This window comes from Pipistrellus kuhlii, unplaced genomic scaffold, assembly GCF_014108245.1.
Source record: "Pipistrellus kuhlii isolate mPipKuh1 unplaced genomic scaffold, mPipKuh1.p scaffold_m20_p_17, whole genome shotgun sequence".
Lineage (NCBI taxonomy): Eukaryota > Metazoa > Chordata > Mammalia > Chiroptera > Vespertilionidae > Pipistrellus > Pipistrellus kuhlii.
Window position 1 is genome coordinate 26,178,776 of NW_023425482.1, and position 15,918 is coordinate 26,194,693.

The 15,918-nt window shown below is 63.9% G+C and overlaps 1 protein-coding gene across 3 annotated transcripts in view; it reads right to left on the minus strand.

Annotated features, from left to right (window-relative positions):
- MMP15 (matrix metallopeptidase 15) overlaps positions 1 to 15,518 on the minus strand; it is a 21,292-nt gene extending 5,774 nt beyond the window's left edge. For 2 of the 3 annotated variants that reach the window (XM_045582832.1, XM_036440703.2), the window contains exons 1-5: positions 14,749 to 15,517; positions 4,178 to 4,326; positions 2,574 to 2,702; positions 884 to 1,191; positions 463 to 624 (exon numbers count right to left, since the gene is read on the minus strand). In XM_045582832.1, coding sequence (XP_045438788.1) covers positions 463 to 624; positions 884 to 1,191; positions 2,574 to 2,702; positions 4,178 to 4,326; positions 14,749 to 14,910 — 910 coding nt within the window. In that variant the 5' untranslated portion in view covers positions 14,911 to 15,517. Of the gene's footprint in view, positions 1 to 462; positions 625 to 883; positions 1,192 to 2,573; positions 2,703 to 4,177; positions 4,327 to 14,748 lie in introns of all 3 variants that reach the window. The other variant, XM_036440704.2, reaches the window with a different exon arrangement.
- Between the last annotated feature and the right edge of the window lie 400 nt (positions 15,519 to 15,918).

The window sequence follows — 15,918 nt, forward strand, 5'->3', positions numbered from 1 at the left end:
GGGTTCGGTTCCGGTCAAGGGCATGTGCCATGGTTGCGGGCACATCCCCAGTGGGGGGTGTGCAGGAGGCAGCTGGTTGATGTTTCTCTCTCATCGGTGTTTCTAGCTCTCTATCCCTCTCCCTTCCTCTCTGTAAAAAAAAAATCAATAAGATATATATATATATATATATATGAAAAAAGAGGAATATCACTGAGGCCAGGCGCAGAGGGGGTCAGAGATGGAACCCCCTCCCCCTTCCTCGCAGGCTCCAGCAGGAGACACTGTGGGGGCTCTGGGTGTAGGTTCTGGGTTCGATTCCTAGCATCCTCTGGGTGACATGGACACATCACCCATCCTCTCTGGGCCTCAGTTTCTCATCTACAAAACGGGACAGCCGTAGGCGCTGGGCCGCATGGGGCCGGGCAAAGGGTGGGCGTGCGGAGCCCACCCGCCCGCGTGCCCGCCCGCCCGCCCGCTCACCGTAGAGCTGCTGGATGCCCCGCAGGTCGTCCTCCGGCAGCTGGAAGTTGTCGGTGTCCATCCACTGGTAGAAGGGCGCCATGATGGCGCTGGGGTTGCTGGAGTGCTCCAGCCCCAGCGCGTGGCCCAGCTCGTGCACGGCCACCAGGAACAGGCTGTTCCCTGAGGGGGGCCGCAGCGGGCTTGGTCAGCTCCGGCCCGGCCCGACCCGGGACCTGGCCCCCTGGCCTGTGCGGGCTGAGGCTGCCAGGGAGCCTGCCCTTGTTTCTCAGCCTCTTAGGAGAAAGAGGCTGAGCTGCTCTGACTTCTGGGCCTCCAGCTACCCCATCTGAGCAATGGGTACAAGGGTCCCTCCTCTCCCCTCCCAGCCCTGCGTTCCCAGCTCGGCCTCCTGTGCCCGCGCCCGGCCAGCCGCTCTCACCGTGCACGTCGGTGCTGGAGAAGGTCCAGGGCTCATCGGCGTCGAAGTGGGTGTCCCCGCCCAGGCCGGGGCCCGGGAAGTAGGCGTGGGCCAGGAAGCCGCCCGTGCCATCGAAGGGCGAGCTGTCTCCGTGGAAGCCGGAGGCGAAGAGGACCATGATGTCGGCCTCCTTCTGCCGCCGCAGCCGGATGTCCTGGTAGGGCACCTCCTGGAAGACCAGGGGCGTGGCCTGCTCCCACACGCGGAAGGCCCGGCGCACCGCCTCCAGCGAGTGGTACCAGCCCAGCTTCTCCGTGTAGTTCTGGATGCTGGAGGGGTGGGGGGGATGGGGGGGGAGGAGACAGACCCGTGAGCCCAGGGCCTGGGGCTGCTGCCCGCTGCTGGCACCCACTGGGTTGGAGGCCAGGACCCCGTGGCCTCAAGGAACGTGCATAAGATCGGAGCTGGGCCCCGGCCGGTGTGGATCAGTGGTTAGCGTCGCCCGCCCGCCCGCCGCCCGCCCGCCCGCCCCCCCCCCCCCCCCCCCCCCCCCCCGAGCACAGAAAGGTTGTTGGTTTGACTCCTGGCCAGGGCACGTGCCCAGTGTGGGTTTGACGCCTGGTCGGTGTGTGGGTGGGAAGGGAACCGATCGATGTCTCTCTCTCTCTCTCTCTCTCTCTCTCTCTCTCTTCAAAAAGAAAAGATCTGAACCGATTTAACAACAATGGCTGAAATATCAGCCATTTAGTCTGCTTGGAGGTGAATGTGAAAAAGAGGAATGTCAAAACCAGGGACTCATTCGGATATTGCCAAAGAAGGCTGCCTTGTGCCAAAATAGGCCTGTTTTCTGAACGTACAGGGGGTATGTAGCTGAAAGACCCCAAACAGAGCAACGCAGATGGCTGAGGTTTGGGGACCACCGGGCTGGCGGTTCTGAAGGTTGGCTTCCGGGTCGGGCTGACCTGAGGTCAAGGCCATTATCTGTGTGACTTTGGACGAGCACGTCCCCTCTCTGAACCTGAGGTTCCTGGTCCGTAAAGCGGGTCAAGGTGAGAGTGCTTTCCCCTGGTGTCCCCGGAGGATGAAAGGAAGGAACAAGTGAACTCGGGGGAGGCGTCTGTGCGCTGGGCGGATCTCCGGGAAGCCGGCCGGCCGGCGAACTCACAGGGGGCCGGGGTCTGAGAGGCCGTGGGAGCCGCTCCTCCCGGCCGGCCGGGAGCTCTGGGGGGGCCGGGCTGGACAGACACAGGAAGAGCAGCCCCTGGGGACCGCCAGGAGCTCGAGGCTCGGAGGCTTTCCTCGCCCGAGGACCCGGCACCGAGGAGGATGGTGCCTGAGGACGGTGCAGGGGACTTGCTGAGACGCCTGGGTTCCGGCCCCTCTCCTCCCCCACCCGCGGGTGCCTGACACCCATCCCCGCACTGTGGAGGCCCTCCGTGCGTGCGGGTGCAGGGGGCCAGGCCAGGCCGCTGGGGGTGCTGCGGGGGGAGGGGGGAGGGAGGGAGGGAAGGAGGAGAGAGCCGAAGGCCGGAGGAGGAAGACGGCCTGGGGTGAGCAGCCGCGGCTGGCGTGGGAGCCAGAGTGGATCTGGACTGACTGTACGGGGCGCCCGGGGGGAGGGGGGCTGCTGAGAAAGGAAAGCTTCCAGACAAGGCCCCCGGGAGAAGCCCGAAGCCTCAGGCCGGGTGAAGGGGAGACGCCGGGCCCCTACCTGAAGGTCAGGTGGGGGTTGTTCCACTTCCTGCCGGTGAGGGCGTAGCGCCTCCGCCGCCGCCGCAGGTTGGCCTTCACGTGCACCCCGAACTGGTCCGGCACCCCACAGCGCGGCCGCTTCATCCACCTGCTCAGGGCGGGCGGGTGAGCCACAGCCTGCTCCTCCGGCGGCCCCCTCCGCCCGCCCGCCCGCCGCCCGCCCGCCCGCCCGCCCGCCCGCCCGCCTGCCGCCCGCCTCCAGCTGCCTCTTAGGGTAAGGTGACCAGACAGTCCTGATTTCCAACCATCTGTCCCGGGCCCCGCGGCATTTAAAAGAAGTCCCGATTTTTGGAATCTTTAAAGAATTCTTTTTTTAAAAAACATATATTTTTTATTGATTTTTTTTTTTTTTTTTTTTTTTTTACAGAGAGGAAGGGAGAGGGATAGAGAGTTAGAAACATCGATGAGAGAGATACATCGATCAGCTGCCTCTTGCTGACGGGTAAAGGGCTTCTGCAACCAAGGCACATGCCCTTGACCGGAATCGAACAGGGGACCTTTCAGTCTCGGCAGGCCGACGCTCTGTCCACTGAGCCAAACCGGTTTTGGCGAGAATCGGGACTTTTTTTTTAAAACGCAGCGGGACGTGGGAAAAACTGTTAGAAATCGGGACTGTCCCACCCAAAGCGGGGCGATCTGGTCACCTTACCTGTGTCCCATTCCGAGCAGAGCCTGACTGTGAGGCCCCCTCCCAGGCTCGGATGCTATCAAATCCCTCCATTCCTATTAGTGATGGCAGACGTCACTCATCCACCCTACGCTCCGGTGGCCACGCTGGGACTCGGCCTCAGGAGCTTTCTCAGCACCAGGCTTCAGGCAGCCAACCCCAGCCAATCAGAGCCGGCATAGAGGGCCCAACCATGTGTCCTCTCTACTCTAGACCACGCTGTGCTGGTGATTCTGTGTGCCAAGACCTCCTGTGACAGCCAGGAGGAGGCAGGCAGGGCCGGGAGGCGGGCAGGGGCTGGAAGGCGGGCAGGGGCCGGGAGGTGGGCAGGGACTGGGAGGCGGGCAGGGGCCGGGAGGTGGGCAGGGGCCGAGAGGGAGGGAGAGGCCAGGAGGAGGCGGGCAGGGGCAGGGAGGAGGGCAGGGGCTGGGAGGTGGGCAGGGGCCGAGAGGGAGGGAGAGGACAGGAGGAGGCAGGCAGGGGCAGGGAGGAGGGCAGGGGCCGGGAGGGAGGGAGAGGCCAGGAGGAGGCGGGCAGGGGCGGGGAGGAGGGCAGGGGCCGGGAGGTGGGCAGGGGCCGAGAGGGAGGGAGAGGCCAGGAGGAGGCGGGCAGGGGCCGGGAGGGAGGGAGAGGTCAGGAGGAGGCGGGCAGGGGCTGGGAGGCAGGCAGGGGCCGGGAGGGAGGGAGAGGCCAGGAGAAGGCGGGCAGGGGCCGGGAGGCAGGCAGGGGCCGGGAGGTGGGCAGGGGCCGAGAGGGAGGGAGAGGCCAGGAGGAGGCGGGCAGGGGCCGGGAGGCAGGCAGGGGCCGGGAGGTGGGCAGGGGCCGAGAGGGAGGGAGAGGCCAGGAGGAGGCGGGCAGGGGCCGGGAGGTGGGCAGGGCCCGCTGGAGGGACTCACGTCTTGGTCTCCTCGTCCAGCACGCCGGTGACAGGGATCCCGTAGAAGCGCTGCATCTCGGAGAGGGCCGAGGCCAGGATCTGGGCCGAGCGCATGGTGGACATGTGGCGGCTGGGCTGGGGCAGGTAGCCGTAGAGCCGCAGCCAGTTCTGCAAAGGGGAGACCGCCAGGGCGGGTCAGCACAGCTGGCTCTGGAGACATACGGCCTGGGTCAGACCACCGCCCACCACCATGGCCCAGAGCCACTCTCATCTCCCTCTCCCTGCTTTCACCTCCTGCGGTGGTTTCTTCCTCTCTCTCTTTTTCTTTTTAAATATATTTTATTGAGTTTTTACAGAGAGGAAGGGAGAGAGACAGAGAGTTAGAAACATCGATGAGAGAGAGTCATCGATCAGCTGCCCCCTGCACACCACCCACTGGAGATATGCCCGCAACCAAGGTACATGCCCCCGACCGGAATCGAACCCGGGACCCTTGAGTCTGCAGGCTGATGCTCTATCCACTGAGCCAAACTGGTTTTGGCTCTCTCTCTCTTTTTAAAAAAATATATTTTATTGATTTTTTACAGAGCGAAGGGAGAGAGAGGGACAGAGAGCTAGAAACATCGATGAGAGAGAAACATTGACCAGCTGCCCCCTGCACACCACCCACTGGGGATATGCCCACAACCAAGGTACATGCCCCCAACCGGAATCGAACCTGGGACTTTTTAGTCCACAGGCCGATGCTCTATCCATTGAGCCAAACCGGCTTTGGCTCTTCCTCTCTCTCTTAAAAAAAAAAAAAAATGTTTTTATTGAATTTGAGAGAGACAAGAAGGGAGAGGTAGAGAGATAGAGAGAGAAACTGACTGGGGCAGGACCGAACCTGAAACCTGGACGTGTGCTCTGTCTGGGAATTAAGCTGGCAGCCTTTTGGTGTGTGGGACGACACTCAACCAACTGAGCCACACCTGTGGCCACACGCAAGGCTTATCAGAAGCCCTTTACCCGTCAGGTCTGGTCTCCAAACACTTCTCCTCTTAGAGGAAAAGCCCATTTTTACAGAAGCTGCTAGGCCCTCCCTACCTGTCCCCACCTCAGCAATCAGCCCTCACTCCCACCATCCACCCAGCCAGGCTCCCCCCTGCCCCATGACCCCAGGACCTTTGCACGTGCTGCGGCCGCCCAGATGTTTGCACAGCTCCCACCCATGCTCTTCAGGCCTCCGCTTCAGCCTCCCTTACCACACTAAAAAGGACCTCCCACCTGCTGTACCCTGCACCCCCCCTCTCCTCCTTTCTTGCACTTGTCACCATCTGACACACCACATGTGTCACTTAGGTGTTTATCACTTGTCTCCCCAACTAGGATGTCAGGAGGACGGGATCCCTGGGATGAGCCTGGCCGAGCTGTAGTGAGAAAGGGCACTCTGGGCTGCCCACCTCATGGCCCCACGGCCATGAGCACATGACCACAGTGGGAGGCTGGGGAGCAGAGGCCAGGGACTTCTGTGGGCCTCGGCCACATGGAGAGGCGTCCTTGGCACCCGCCCTGGGTCTCTGGGTGCCCCCCCCCCCCCCCAACGAGATGGGACCTGAAGGCCTGCTATGGACCCACAAGGCAGGAGGATGACTGAACATGGTGGCTGTGCTGGGCTGCTGGCCACGCCCCCGTCTGCCTGCCACCCAGTATCCCAGCCAGCTCCTCGGGGACTTGCTCCCTCAGTGCCACCCTCAGCCCAGCCCTGGTAGCCGGCCACACCCCCGGCTCAGCAGCCCCCAGACCTGCCGCTGGAGGGAGCACTGCGGGGCTGGGGAGGGCAGCGCAGAGACACGGTCAGAGCCACAGGCCTCTCAGGCCCGGGAAACGGCCCCAGGACCAGGAGGCAGAGCGGGGGACGAGAACCAGCCAGGGCTGGGGACACCTCCAGCCAGGCCTTGTCGAGGCGTGGCTCTGCTCTCGGAGGACCTGCCTCCCACCTCGGGTTTCTGCGGGGACTAAGTGGGGACACTAGCGTTTGCACTGAGCTGGGCAGGGAACGTGCCCAATAAACGTGCCGTTGGTGACAGAGCCGGGCTGTCCGGCTGTCCCAGGAGGGCAGGCTTTTGCTTCTACCAACAGGGCTGGAGGTTCCAGGCTCCAACAGGGGCTGAGGGCTGCACATCTCAGTGAGGGGGGGGCAGCTGGGGGAGGCGGGTGGCCTCCCCGCCCAGCCCAGCCCAGCCCAGCCCAGCCCAGCCCAGCCCAGGGCACCTTCCCTGGCTCCACCAGACACGGGCCCAGTCTGGGCACCTCCCCTCCGCTCCTGCTCTTTCCAAGCACGGGGAACTGTTCCCCGATTTCCTGAGTGTGTGTCTAAGCGGGGACACCGCCACCCTGAATGGATGCTTTTCCCGGAGAAGCTTGGAGAGAGGGGTCTAGAAGGTGAGGCCCTGGTGCCAGGCCAGCTCCGCTCCCGCAGGGAGAGGGAGCAGCCGGAGGAGGCGGGGCTGCTGCTGACTGCGGGGCACCTGACATCACTATTTGCATAAAGTAAAAATATCCCTGCTGATTAGCAGTGTCTGCTGAGTGACAGGAGGGCAGGGAGGGGGAGGCTCAGGCTGGGCCCTGGGGTGGGGGAGGGGAGCGAGTTGGGCGCCTGTCTGCAGGGAAGAGCTCAGAGCCCAGCAGAGGGCATGGCATGAGGAAGAGTCTTGTAAAAAAAAAAAAAAAAAAAAAAAAAATATATATATATATATATATATATATATATATATATATATATATATATTTTTTTTTTTTTTTTTTACTGAGTTCAGAGAGGAAGGGAGAGGAAGAGAGAGACAGAAATATCAATGAGAGAGAAGCACAGCACGCCTCCCCCCCACTGGGGATCCAGCCTGCAATCCAAGCATGTGCCCTGACTGGGAGTCGAACGGTGACCTCCTGGGTTATAGGTCGACGTTCAACCACTGAGCCACACCGGTCGGGCGTGGGGGGGGGGGCCTCTAATTCTGGCTGCGGTTCATACGGACCCTCCTTCACACAGACGAGCACCTGTGTGAGCCTCAGGGAAGCCGGGAGCTTCCATCTCGGTTTCCGCCAAGCCTCGAACCCTCAGCCTCCTGGTGACCGAGGCCTCCAGGCCAACGCCGGTGGGGAGGGGGGGGGGAGGCAGGAGGGGAGGAGGCCGGGCGGCATGGCCGGGGGTGGGGGGAGCAGACACACAGTTTGGGCCCAGAGGTCAAACCTCTGAATGACGAGGCGCAGAAGCAGAGGGTGCCTGACGGACCGGCTGCCAGCCCATCTGCGCCACCCGCAAGGTCTGTGGCCTCTCCGTTCTGTGTCCGGGGGAGTTTCTCCCCCTCCTGCTGTGCCCAGCGTGGCAGCCCAGGAGGGAACGCTGTGGGACAGGGGCGCACAGCAGGGCTGCTTGCACCCTAAGCCCCAGCTTCCTGAGAGGGGCTCTGCCGCCTTGGGACAAGGTAGGGAGCCATGTACAAGGCCACGGCTGACCGAGGCGGGGAGGGGCTGTGTCCCCTGTGTGTGTGTGTGTGTGGGGGGGGACGGACTGTCCCTTATCCAAGGGGCCTCCTTCTCTCCCCTCACGAGTCTCACAGGTGGAGGGCCACGCCGGGGGAGCTTGGTTTCTCAGCTGGGGAAACTGAGGCTTGGGGAAGTCAGTCAGCAGCAGAGTAGAGGGACCTCCTCCACGGGGGTCACTGGGTAGGAGGCAGGGAAGGTTCTAGAGAGAACTCTGGAGCTACGAGGCCCCTCCTACCTGCAGCCCATCCCGAAGACCCCGCCCGCCCTGGCTCCTTCCGCCATTTCTCTCTCAAGCTCCACGTGGGGGCACAGATGCTTCAGGTGAGAGGCTGGGCCCAGGCCAGGAGATGTGGGGCCATCAGGCATCTGAGAGGGGACCCCTGCCCCCCTGCCCCTGGGAGAGGCCGTACACGCAGCAAGAGTCCCATTCCCGTTACACACACGGGGAGGTTCAGGGAGGGCGAGTGGCCCACCCGGGGTGGCACAGCTGATCTGGCCACAGCGAGAGCCCACCAGCAGTGCGCCGGACCAGGCTGCTGGCTGCTCGCGAGGCAGCACCAGCTCCGCTTGGCCTGAGGCTGGGGACGCCGGGCTCCGGCCCTTCCCAGGAACAGTGCCCAGCACAGCCGTGGGGGAGGGCGTCTGCTCCTCCCCGCGCGCCCTCGCTCCCGCTGGGTCTGGGCACTGGGCCACGGCAGCCGGGCTGCCCCCCCAGGACTGCGGAGACAATGCCAAGGCAGGCCCGCAGGGAGGGCGTGTCTGGGAAGAGCTTCCAGATGGATCGATACTGTGCATTAAGCACCGCCGTGGGGGCAGGGGCCGAGGGCTGCGGCTGTCACCGCCGCCAGCTCCTCCAGCCAGCTCCGCCCATAGGCCTTATCGGGGGAGCCCGGGTGATAAGGACAGACGCTGGGCTCTGCTTTGCCTCGCTCACCCCAGGCCCTCTGAGCAGACCAGGCACAGAGGCACTGGTTGGGCCAGCTGGGGGTGCACAGACCCTTCAGGGCGCTGGGGCCTCGCTGTGCTCCCTCGCTGCCCCGTGTCGCAGTCTGAGGGCTCTTGGGAGCAAGACAAGGCCGTGCTGGGCACAGAGTGGGAGGATGAGCCTGGGGGGCTGGGGGAGCCACAGAATCTGCGGAGGCAGGGCATGCACCCCAGGCCCTCGGGGCCCAACCCTGCCCATGGGGTCTGAGCCAGCCGCCCGTGTTACCAGCGAGGTGACCCTGAGCAGGCCTAGGCTCCCCCAGACTCAGCCTGGGAGGGACCTCAAAGCCATCAAGTCCAGCTACTTCACCGAAACCTCTATGGGCCACCACTGGGCCAGGGTCCCGTCAGGCCTGCTCCCCTGAAAAGACGGGGGGCTCGCTCCCTCTTCCCCTGGGACATCTGCCCCCCGGTCCGGCCTGCTGTCCACGGAGCAGGCCTTGGCCACTCCTCCCAGACCCCGGCCCTCCTCTGCAGAATGTCCACTCCCCAGCGGCCGCTCAGGGTGCCAGCACAGGTGACCTAACCGGCCCCAAGGCTGTTGAAGGAAGGGGGCACCGGCCAGGCCACTCCGTCCTTGGCAGACGATTTACTACTTTTAGGAGCAGCACGGTCCCTATCTGAGCGATTCTAAAACTGCCCTTTGGGAAGGGAAAGCTGCGGGTGGGGGAAGGCGCTCTGGGGGGTGTGGGGCTGTGCAGACAGAGAAGCAAGAAGGAGGCTTTTGGCCTGTGTTCCTGCCTCTTCTTCTTTTTAAAAATATATTTTATTGATTTTTTACAGAGAGGAAGGGAGAGGGATAGAGTCAAACATCGAGGAGAGAGAAACATCCATCATCTGCGTCCTGCACACCTCCTACTGGGGATGTGCCCACAACCAAGGTACATGCCCTTGACCGGAATTGAACCTGGGACCTTGCACTCTATCCACTGAGCTCTCTTCTTTACCCTGTGACCTCCCAGCCTGCCTGGCTGGCTCTCTCCCTCAAGGGTGCAGTTGCTATTGGGAGACAGACGGTCAGGGTGGTGCCTGGAGCCAAGGACCAGCTTGGAGAGCTGATCTGGACGTAGTTATAAGTGTTTTCCAGGCGCCACGGCTCCGGTAGCTCAACCATCAAAGGCAACAGGATGGAGGCATCCACCAAGGCTGGCTCACGGCTGGGACCCAGGCCCTCACCTGCCAGCCCAGATGCTGGCGGTTGAATGGTCTCATTTCCCGCTGTCGAGAAGGCCCCAGAGTGAGCCAGGTAAATCTTGGGACGAATCTGAAGATGCCAACTATCCTAGTCCGTTTGGGCTGCTCGCACAAAAGCATGGTAGGCTGGGTAGCTCATTGCCACAGACATTTATTTCCCACAGGTCTGGAGGCCAAAGTCCACGCTCAGGGTGCCTTCCGTGGTCAGGATCCCTGCAGGCCCTGTTCCTGGCTGCAAACTTCCCGGATGCTCACTGTTCGCACATGGTGGGCAGGGCAAGGAACTTTCTGGAGCAGCTTTTGTAAGAGCACTAATCTCATTCCTGCTGGCTCTCTACTCCTCACCTCACCACCTCCCAATATCGTCACCTTGGGAGTTAGGTTTTAGTATATGAATTTGGGGGGGCATTGGTGAAACATTCAGTCTATAGCACCAACTTTATTTTATTTAAAAAAAAAATATTTTTTTTTATTGATTTTTTTACAGAGAGGAAGAGAGAGGGATAGAGAGCTAGAAATATCAAGAGAGAGAAACATCAGCCAGTCGCCTCCTGCACACCCCCCCCCCCCCACTGGGGATGTGCCCGAAACCAAGGCACACGCCCTTGACCGGAATCGAACCCGGGACCCTTCAGTCCGCAGGCCGACGCTCTATCCACTGAGCCACACTGGTTTCGGCAATATAGCACCAACTTTCATGGGCGCTGACCACAGCTGGCCTCACAGAGGGCACGTCTGGAGCAGCAACAAGAGGCGGACGGAGGGGGCAGCCTGAACCCAGCACTTGGCAGGGAGGGGCTTTTCCATTCTGGCCAGCATTGCCCTTCTGAGTGGGCATCAGAGAACTCGGGCAGTGGGTGCTGGGGTTCGGAGGAAGGCTTCAGGAGGGGGGGTGTGTTTCTATGTCATTTCTGGGTGTGTTTCCATGTCATTTCCTCCCCACCCTCCTTGGGTGGAGCAAGGTGAGGTGTGTGTCCAAAGGTTGGAATGCGCAGGCAGGACCGTTGCTTTGTTCAAACAAGGAGGGCGCCCTTCACGGAGGCAGCAGACTGAGGGGACCCCAGAGCAGCCCCCCAAAAGCAGGGACCCAGCAAAGGGCTGGGCATGAGGGGCACAGCCCGATCGGATCCTGGGCCCTGGCGGCACCCATCAGCCCAGTTCTTGGGGGGTTTGCAGATGCACTAGGGAGGGATGGTTTGTCGGTAGAAAGAGAACAGACTGAAAAGCAGGGGTGGGTGGGAGAAGGGAAGAGTCGCCAAAAACAAGGCTCACACTTGCCTCAAGGGCCGGCCCGGGCCTCCGGAGTGGCTGCTCTGTATTTAAGAAAGGATATTAAGCTGAAACCGTTTGGCTCAGTGGATAGAGCGTCGGCCTGCAGACTGAAAGGTCCCAGGTTTGATTCCGGTCAAGGGCATGTATCTTGGTTGCGGGCACATCCCCGGTGGAGGCTGTGCAAGAGGCAGCTGATCGATGTTTCTCTCTCATCGATGTTTCTAACTGTCTACCCCTCTCTTCCTCTCTGTAAAAAAATCAATAAAATACAAAAAAGAGAGAGGGAAAAAAAAAAGGGTGCTAATAAGAGTATAGGAGTGGGTGGCCAGCATGGAAGTGCCTGTGGAGATCGGAGCACAGGAAACCTGGGCCTGTGGCTCCCCGGTCAGGTCTGGAGGTCAAAACCAGAATTCAAGTTGACCCACCCCCGCCCTCCTTTTGCTCATCTGCTCAGCAGCCAGGTGGGGGCCAGAAAGGCAGGCAGGAAGGGGTCTGCCCAGGGAAGAGGAGCGTGCCCAGGCTTTAGCGGCAGCTGCATCATTCCTGTGACAGCCTGCGTCATCTGGATGGGGCTGGCTTAGGCCTGAGATCACACCTGGGGAGCAGGGGCCAGTGGGGAGAGACCACAGCTTCTCTGGTGAAACCAATGGCATTTGAGCAGGCCAGGTGCCGTAGCCAACAAGAATGGGATGGATCTGAAAGGGGACCAGGACTCAGGGGTGCTGAGGGAGGGACAGGGAGCGGGGTGGGGAGGGGAGAGGAAGGCTAGGAGCTACAGCTGCTACCTCAGTAGGTGAGGCCTGCATGTAGGTGGGGTGGGGGGAGCTCCAGCCCAGAACAGCTGGAGCCCGGCACCTGACATCCCAGGGAGAGAGTAGGACAGGGCGGAGTAACACAGCGGTGGCTTCTGTAAGAAAGACAGTCTTGCCTGGCTGCTCAGTGGTTAAGCATCGGCCTATGAACCAGGAGGTCACAGTGTGATTCCTGGTCAGGGCCCAGGCCCAGGCTGTGGGCTCCATCCAGTGTGGGGCATGCAGGAAGCAGCGGTCAATGATTCTCTCTCATCATGGATGTTTCTCTCTCTCTCCCTCTCCCTTCCTCTCCGAAATCAATACAAATATATTAAAAAAGAAAAAGAGACAGCTTTCTCCAGGAAGGGGCTTGGCAGGTGGCTGCCAGCAGACAGCACACGCCAGACTCCTGGTTCCTTAGCCTAGGGGGACTCCTGTGGTTTCTGCCAGGGAGGGAGAGGGCTGGCCTTGGCTCCGTGACCAGGATGCTCAGAGAACGTGCCAGCCGCGACCGACCTGAGGCCTGGAGCTGGGGGGGGGGGGGGGGGGGGGGGGCCGTTCTGGGACGAGGACTAGAGCCCACAGGGTGCAGGCCAGGCCCAGGAGTCTGAGGCCGGTCTTAGAGAGCGTGGACAACGGGCCCCAAGCCTCCTCCTGGCAAATGCTCTGGCCGCTGAAGCCATTCGACTCTTTGGGCCTAGATCTGGACAAACCTGGCGAAACGCGAAGGAACAGTCTGTACCCCAAAGCCAGTTCCAGGAGCAGGAACCGCCCCCCCCCCCCCCCCCAGTCTCTAGCCCTCCATCTACCTTGGTTTCCATGTTGGGCCCCCTAAACCTTCCAGTCTCCTCCAGCAACAGCCAAACCCAAATTCTCCACTAGAGAGAGGCTGCAGGTCACTCCCAGAATCTCTAGCTAATGCCACCAAAGACTTGGGGCCATCGTCTGTGACGCCCCCATCAGGTCCTGGGAGAGGAGGGGGTGACAGAGGAGCAGAAGCAAAGGAAGGAGAGATGGAAGCCCTTGCAGACCGCAGGTCCCGGAGCCTCATCTCCTGGCCATCATAACGCACGGCCACCCAGTTCCAGTGTGGTCCGTAACTGCTTCCTGTGCCCAGATGCCATTCCTTCTTAGTGGATTAGCAACAGCTCCGGGTGGTTCTGTGACCCGCAATCCTTTAGCACTCCACTCCAGAGAGCGGCAGGTGGGTCCAGAACCCTCTTCCCTGGTACCTGGCTCACAGGCTGAGGGGCACGCCCACCGCAGAAGCCCCCCCCCCCCCCCCCAGTGCCTGTCCCTGTGACTGAGGGGGAGGCGGCTGCACTGGGCATGGGCTGGGCTCCCACTCCGCCTCCTGCCAGGCCCCGGCTCCCTGCAGCTTTCCCTGGCCCGGCCCGGGAGCCAGGGAAGAGCAGGTGGGGAGCTGGGAGAGGTGTAACTTGAGCCGGGAGGAATTCCCTGCCCTTCCTCCAAGCTTTTATTAAAGCAGGGCGGGGAGAGGCAGGCTTCCATCGGAAAAATCTCCCCGGCAGGCGGCAGGGAGATGTGGGGAAGCCGCTGGGGGCTGGGAGAACCGGCGCTCAGCGGGCAGGCAGCAGCGGGAGGCTGCAGGCGGCTCAAGGGCACCCAGGCCGAGTCTACCCCGGCCACCCACTCTCCCTTCCTAGTCCCGGCAGGAAACCGGACCCTAGAAGGGGTGCCCTAGCCGGTTTGGCTCAGTGGATAGAGCCTGGGCCTGAGAACGGAAAGGTCCCAGGTTCCATCCTGGTCAAGGGCGCATGCCCGGGTTGTGGGCTCCATCCACAGCGGGGGGACTTGCAGGAGGCAGCCCATCCATGATTCTCTCTCATCAGGGGTGCTTCTCTCTCTCTCTCCCTCCCTCTCCCTTCCTCTCTGAAATCAGTCACACACACGTGGGGAAGAAGACCCCACTTTTAATGTGGGGCAATGGAGCTGGTGCCCTCCCTCCCCTGCCCCGAAGGATGGCGCTGGGTGGCTCCGCGGAGCCGCTGGCACTGGCTGGAGACCCGGCTCTTCCCGGGAGGCCGCACCTGACCGCCCTCGGGACCGGCCCAGCGTCGGGGCCCCAGGCGGACGTGGGTCGGGCTCCGGGTGGAAAGATGAGCGGAGCCGGGGCGCCGGGGCGCACAGGGGCCGGGGCGCAGACACCCCGGTGGCCCGGAAGGCCGGGGAGACCGGCTTTCTCTCTTGGCCCCAACCTGCCCGCGGCGCGGCTCGGGTCCACGAGACCAAGAAAGTCGCCAAAGCGCCCCTTCCACCCGAGTCCGCGGTCTCGGAGGTTTGCATCCCTTCCCCCATCCCGGCCCCGCGATCCTCGGCGGAGCCCAGACCAGGTGCTTTCTAGGCGGGGACGCGGGGGGCGCCGCCCGCTCAGCCCGCGCTGCCCCCACCCCACTCGCAACCGACGGCACGGCGCCCGCGGGCTCTCGAGGAATCAGCCGCCGGGGGGCGGGGGAGGGAAGGAGGGGGAGCCAGGGCTGGGGGGCGGGAGGGGGGGCGTCGGAAGCGGCTCCGGACGGGGCTGGGGCGGACCAGCGCCCAGGGAGGGCTGAGCGGTGGGGAAGGGGGGCAAGCCCTGCGCCCCCCGGGGTCTGGGGAGAGGCGCCCCGCAGAGGGAGAGCCCGGGGAGCCCGGCCCCTCTCTGCGCCCCCCGCTACACCCCCAGGAACTAGGGGGCTTGGGGAGCTCGTCTCCTCGCCCTCTACAGCCCGGACCGGACGCAGGCTGCGGGCGTGGCCCCCTCCCTGCCCCCCAAGTCTGCCGGCCCCCGGCGGGGTGCGCGGGGCGGGGGTCGGGTCCTTACCTCGGCGTTGACTTCGGCGTCCTCCGCGGCGCCGCGGCCCAGGCAGCCCAGCGCCACCAGCAGCAGCGGCAGCAGCCGCGGCCGCGCCGCCGCCTCCGGGCCGCCGGGGAGGCTGCCCGCCCGGGGGGACGGCCGTCCGGGCGCGCTCCGCTCGCCGCCCATGCTCCGCGGGGGCCGCCCGCTCCGCGTCCCCTCCGCGCGGCTCGGAAACCGGCGACGCGCCCTGGCTCCCCGCGCGGCGGGCGGGCGGGCGGACGGAGTCCCGGTCCCGGTCCCGGTCCCCGCCGGAGCCGCAGAGGTCCCCGCGGCAGATTCCCACGCCCGCGGCGGGGAGGCGGGCAGGGCGGGTCCGGGCGCGCGGAGCCGGCCCACGGGGGGGAGAGGGGCCGGCCGGAGCCGCCAGCCGCCGGGTCGGTCCCGCAGCCCTGGGCGCCCGGGGCCCGGCTCCCCGAGAGCGAGCGATCGCAACTCCCGAGCGAGCCTTTGTCTGGCTCAGCGCCCCGGCCGCCCGGCCCCGCGGCGCCCCCCGCGCGCCCCGCTCCCGCTGTCCATGCCCGGGGCCGGCGCTGCCCGGAGCGCGCGCCTCCCGCCCGGGGACCCTCCCCGCTCGTCCCGCGCCCCGATCGGGCCCGGGTCCCCCCGCGCAGTCCCGGGAGGAGGCGCAGGGAGCCGGTCGGAGCGAGGAGCCGGCCCGGGAGCCGGAGCCCGACGTCCCCGGCGAGTTGGACGCAGCTGGGGCGCTCCCAGCCCTCCTCCCGGCGCGCGGCTCTTAAAGGGCCAGCGCTCCCTCTCTCTGCGCGCGGCCGCGGGCGGGGGGCGGGCGCCGGGGGGCGGTGTCTTCGGCGGAAGCTTCTGGGTAGCAGGTGCCGGCGGTGGGGCCGGGCGGGCGGCCCTTTCCCTCTTTCCCAGGCGGCGGGAACCCTCCCCAGCCAGCCTCCTGCACTCCGATCCCTGCTTTTTGGAGAGCGGGGTGGACCCCTAAACTAAGTGACCCCCGCGCCGAGCGGGTAAGGAGAGAGGAAGGCTCCCGCTGCTCCCACCCGGGGGGTGGGTGGGGCTGCTGAGGCCACGGTGGGCAGGAAGGGGGGCTGGGAGGAAGGACCAGTATCCTGTTTTAGGCTTAAGTAGCAGCAGCAACAACAAAAGATAAACAATACCTAAGGGTCTGTT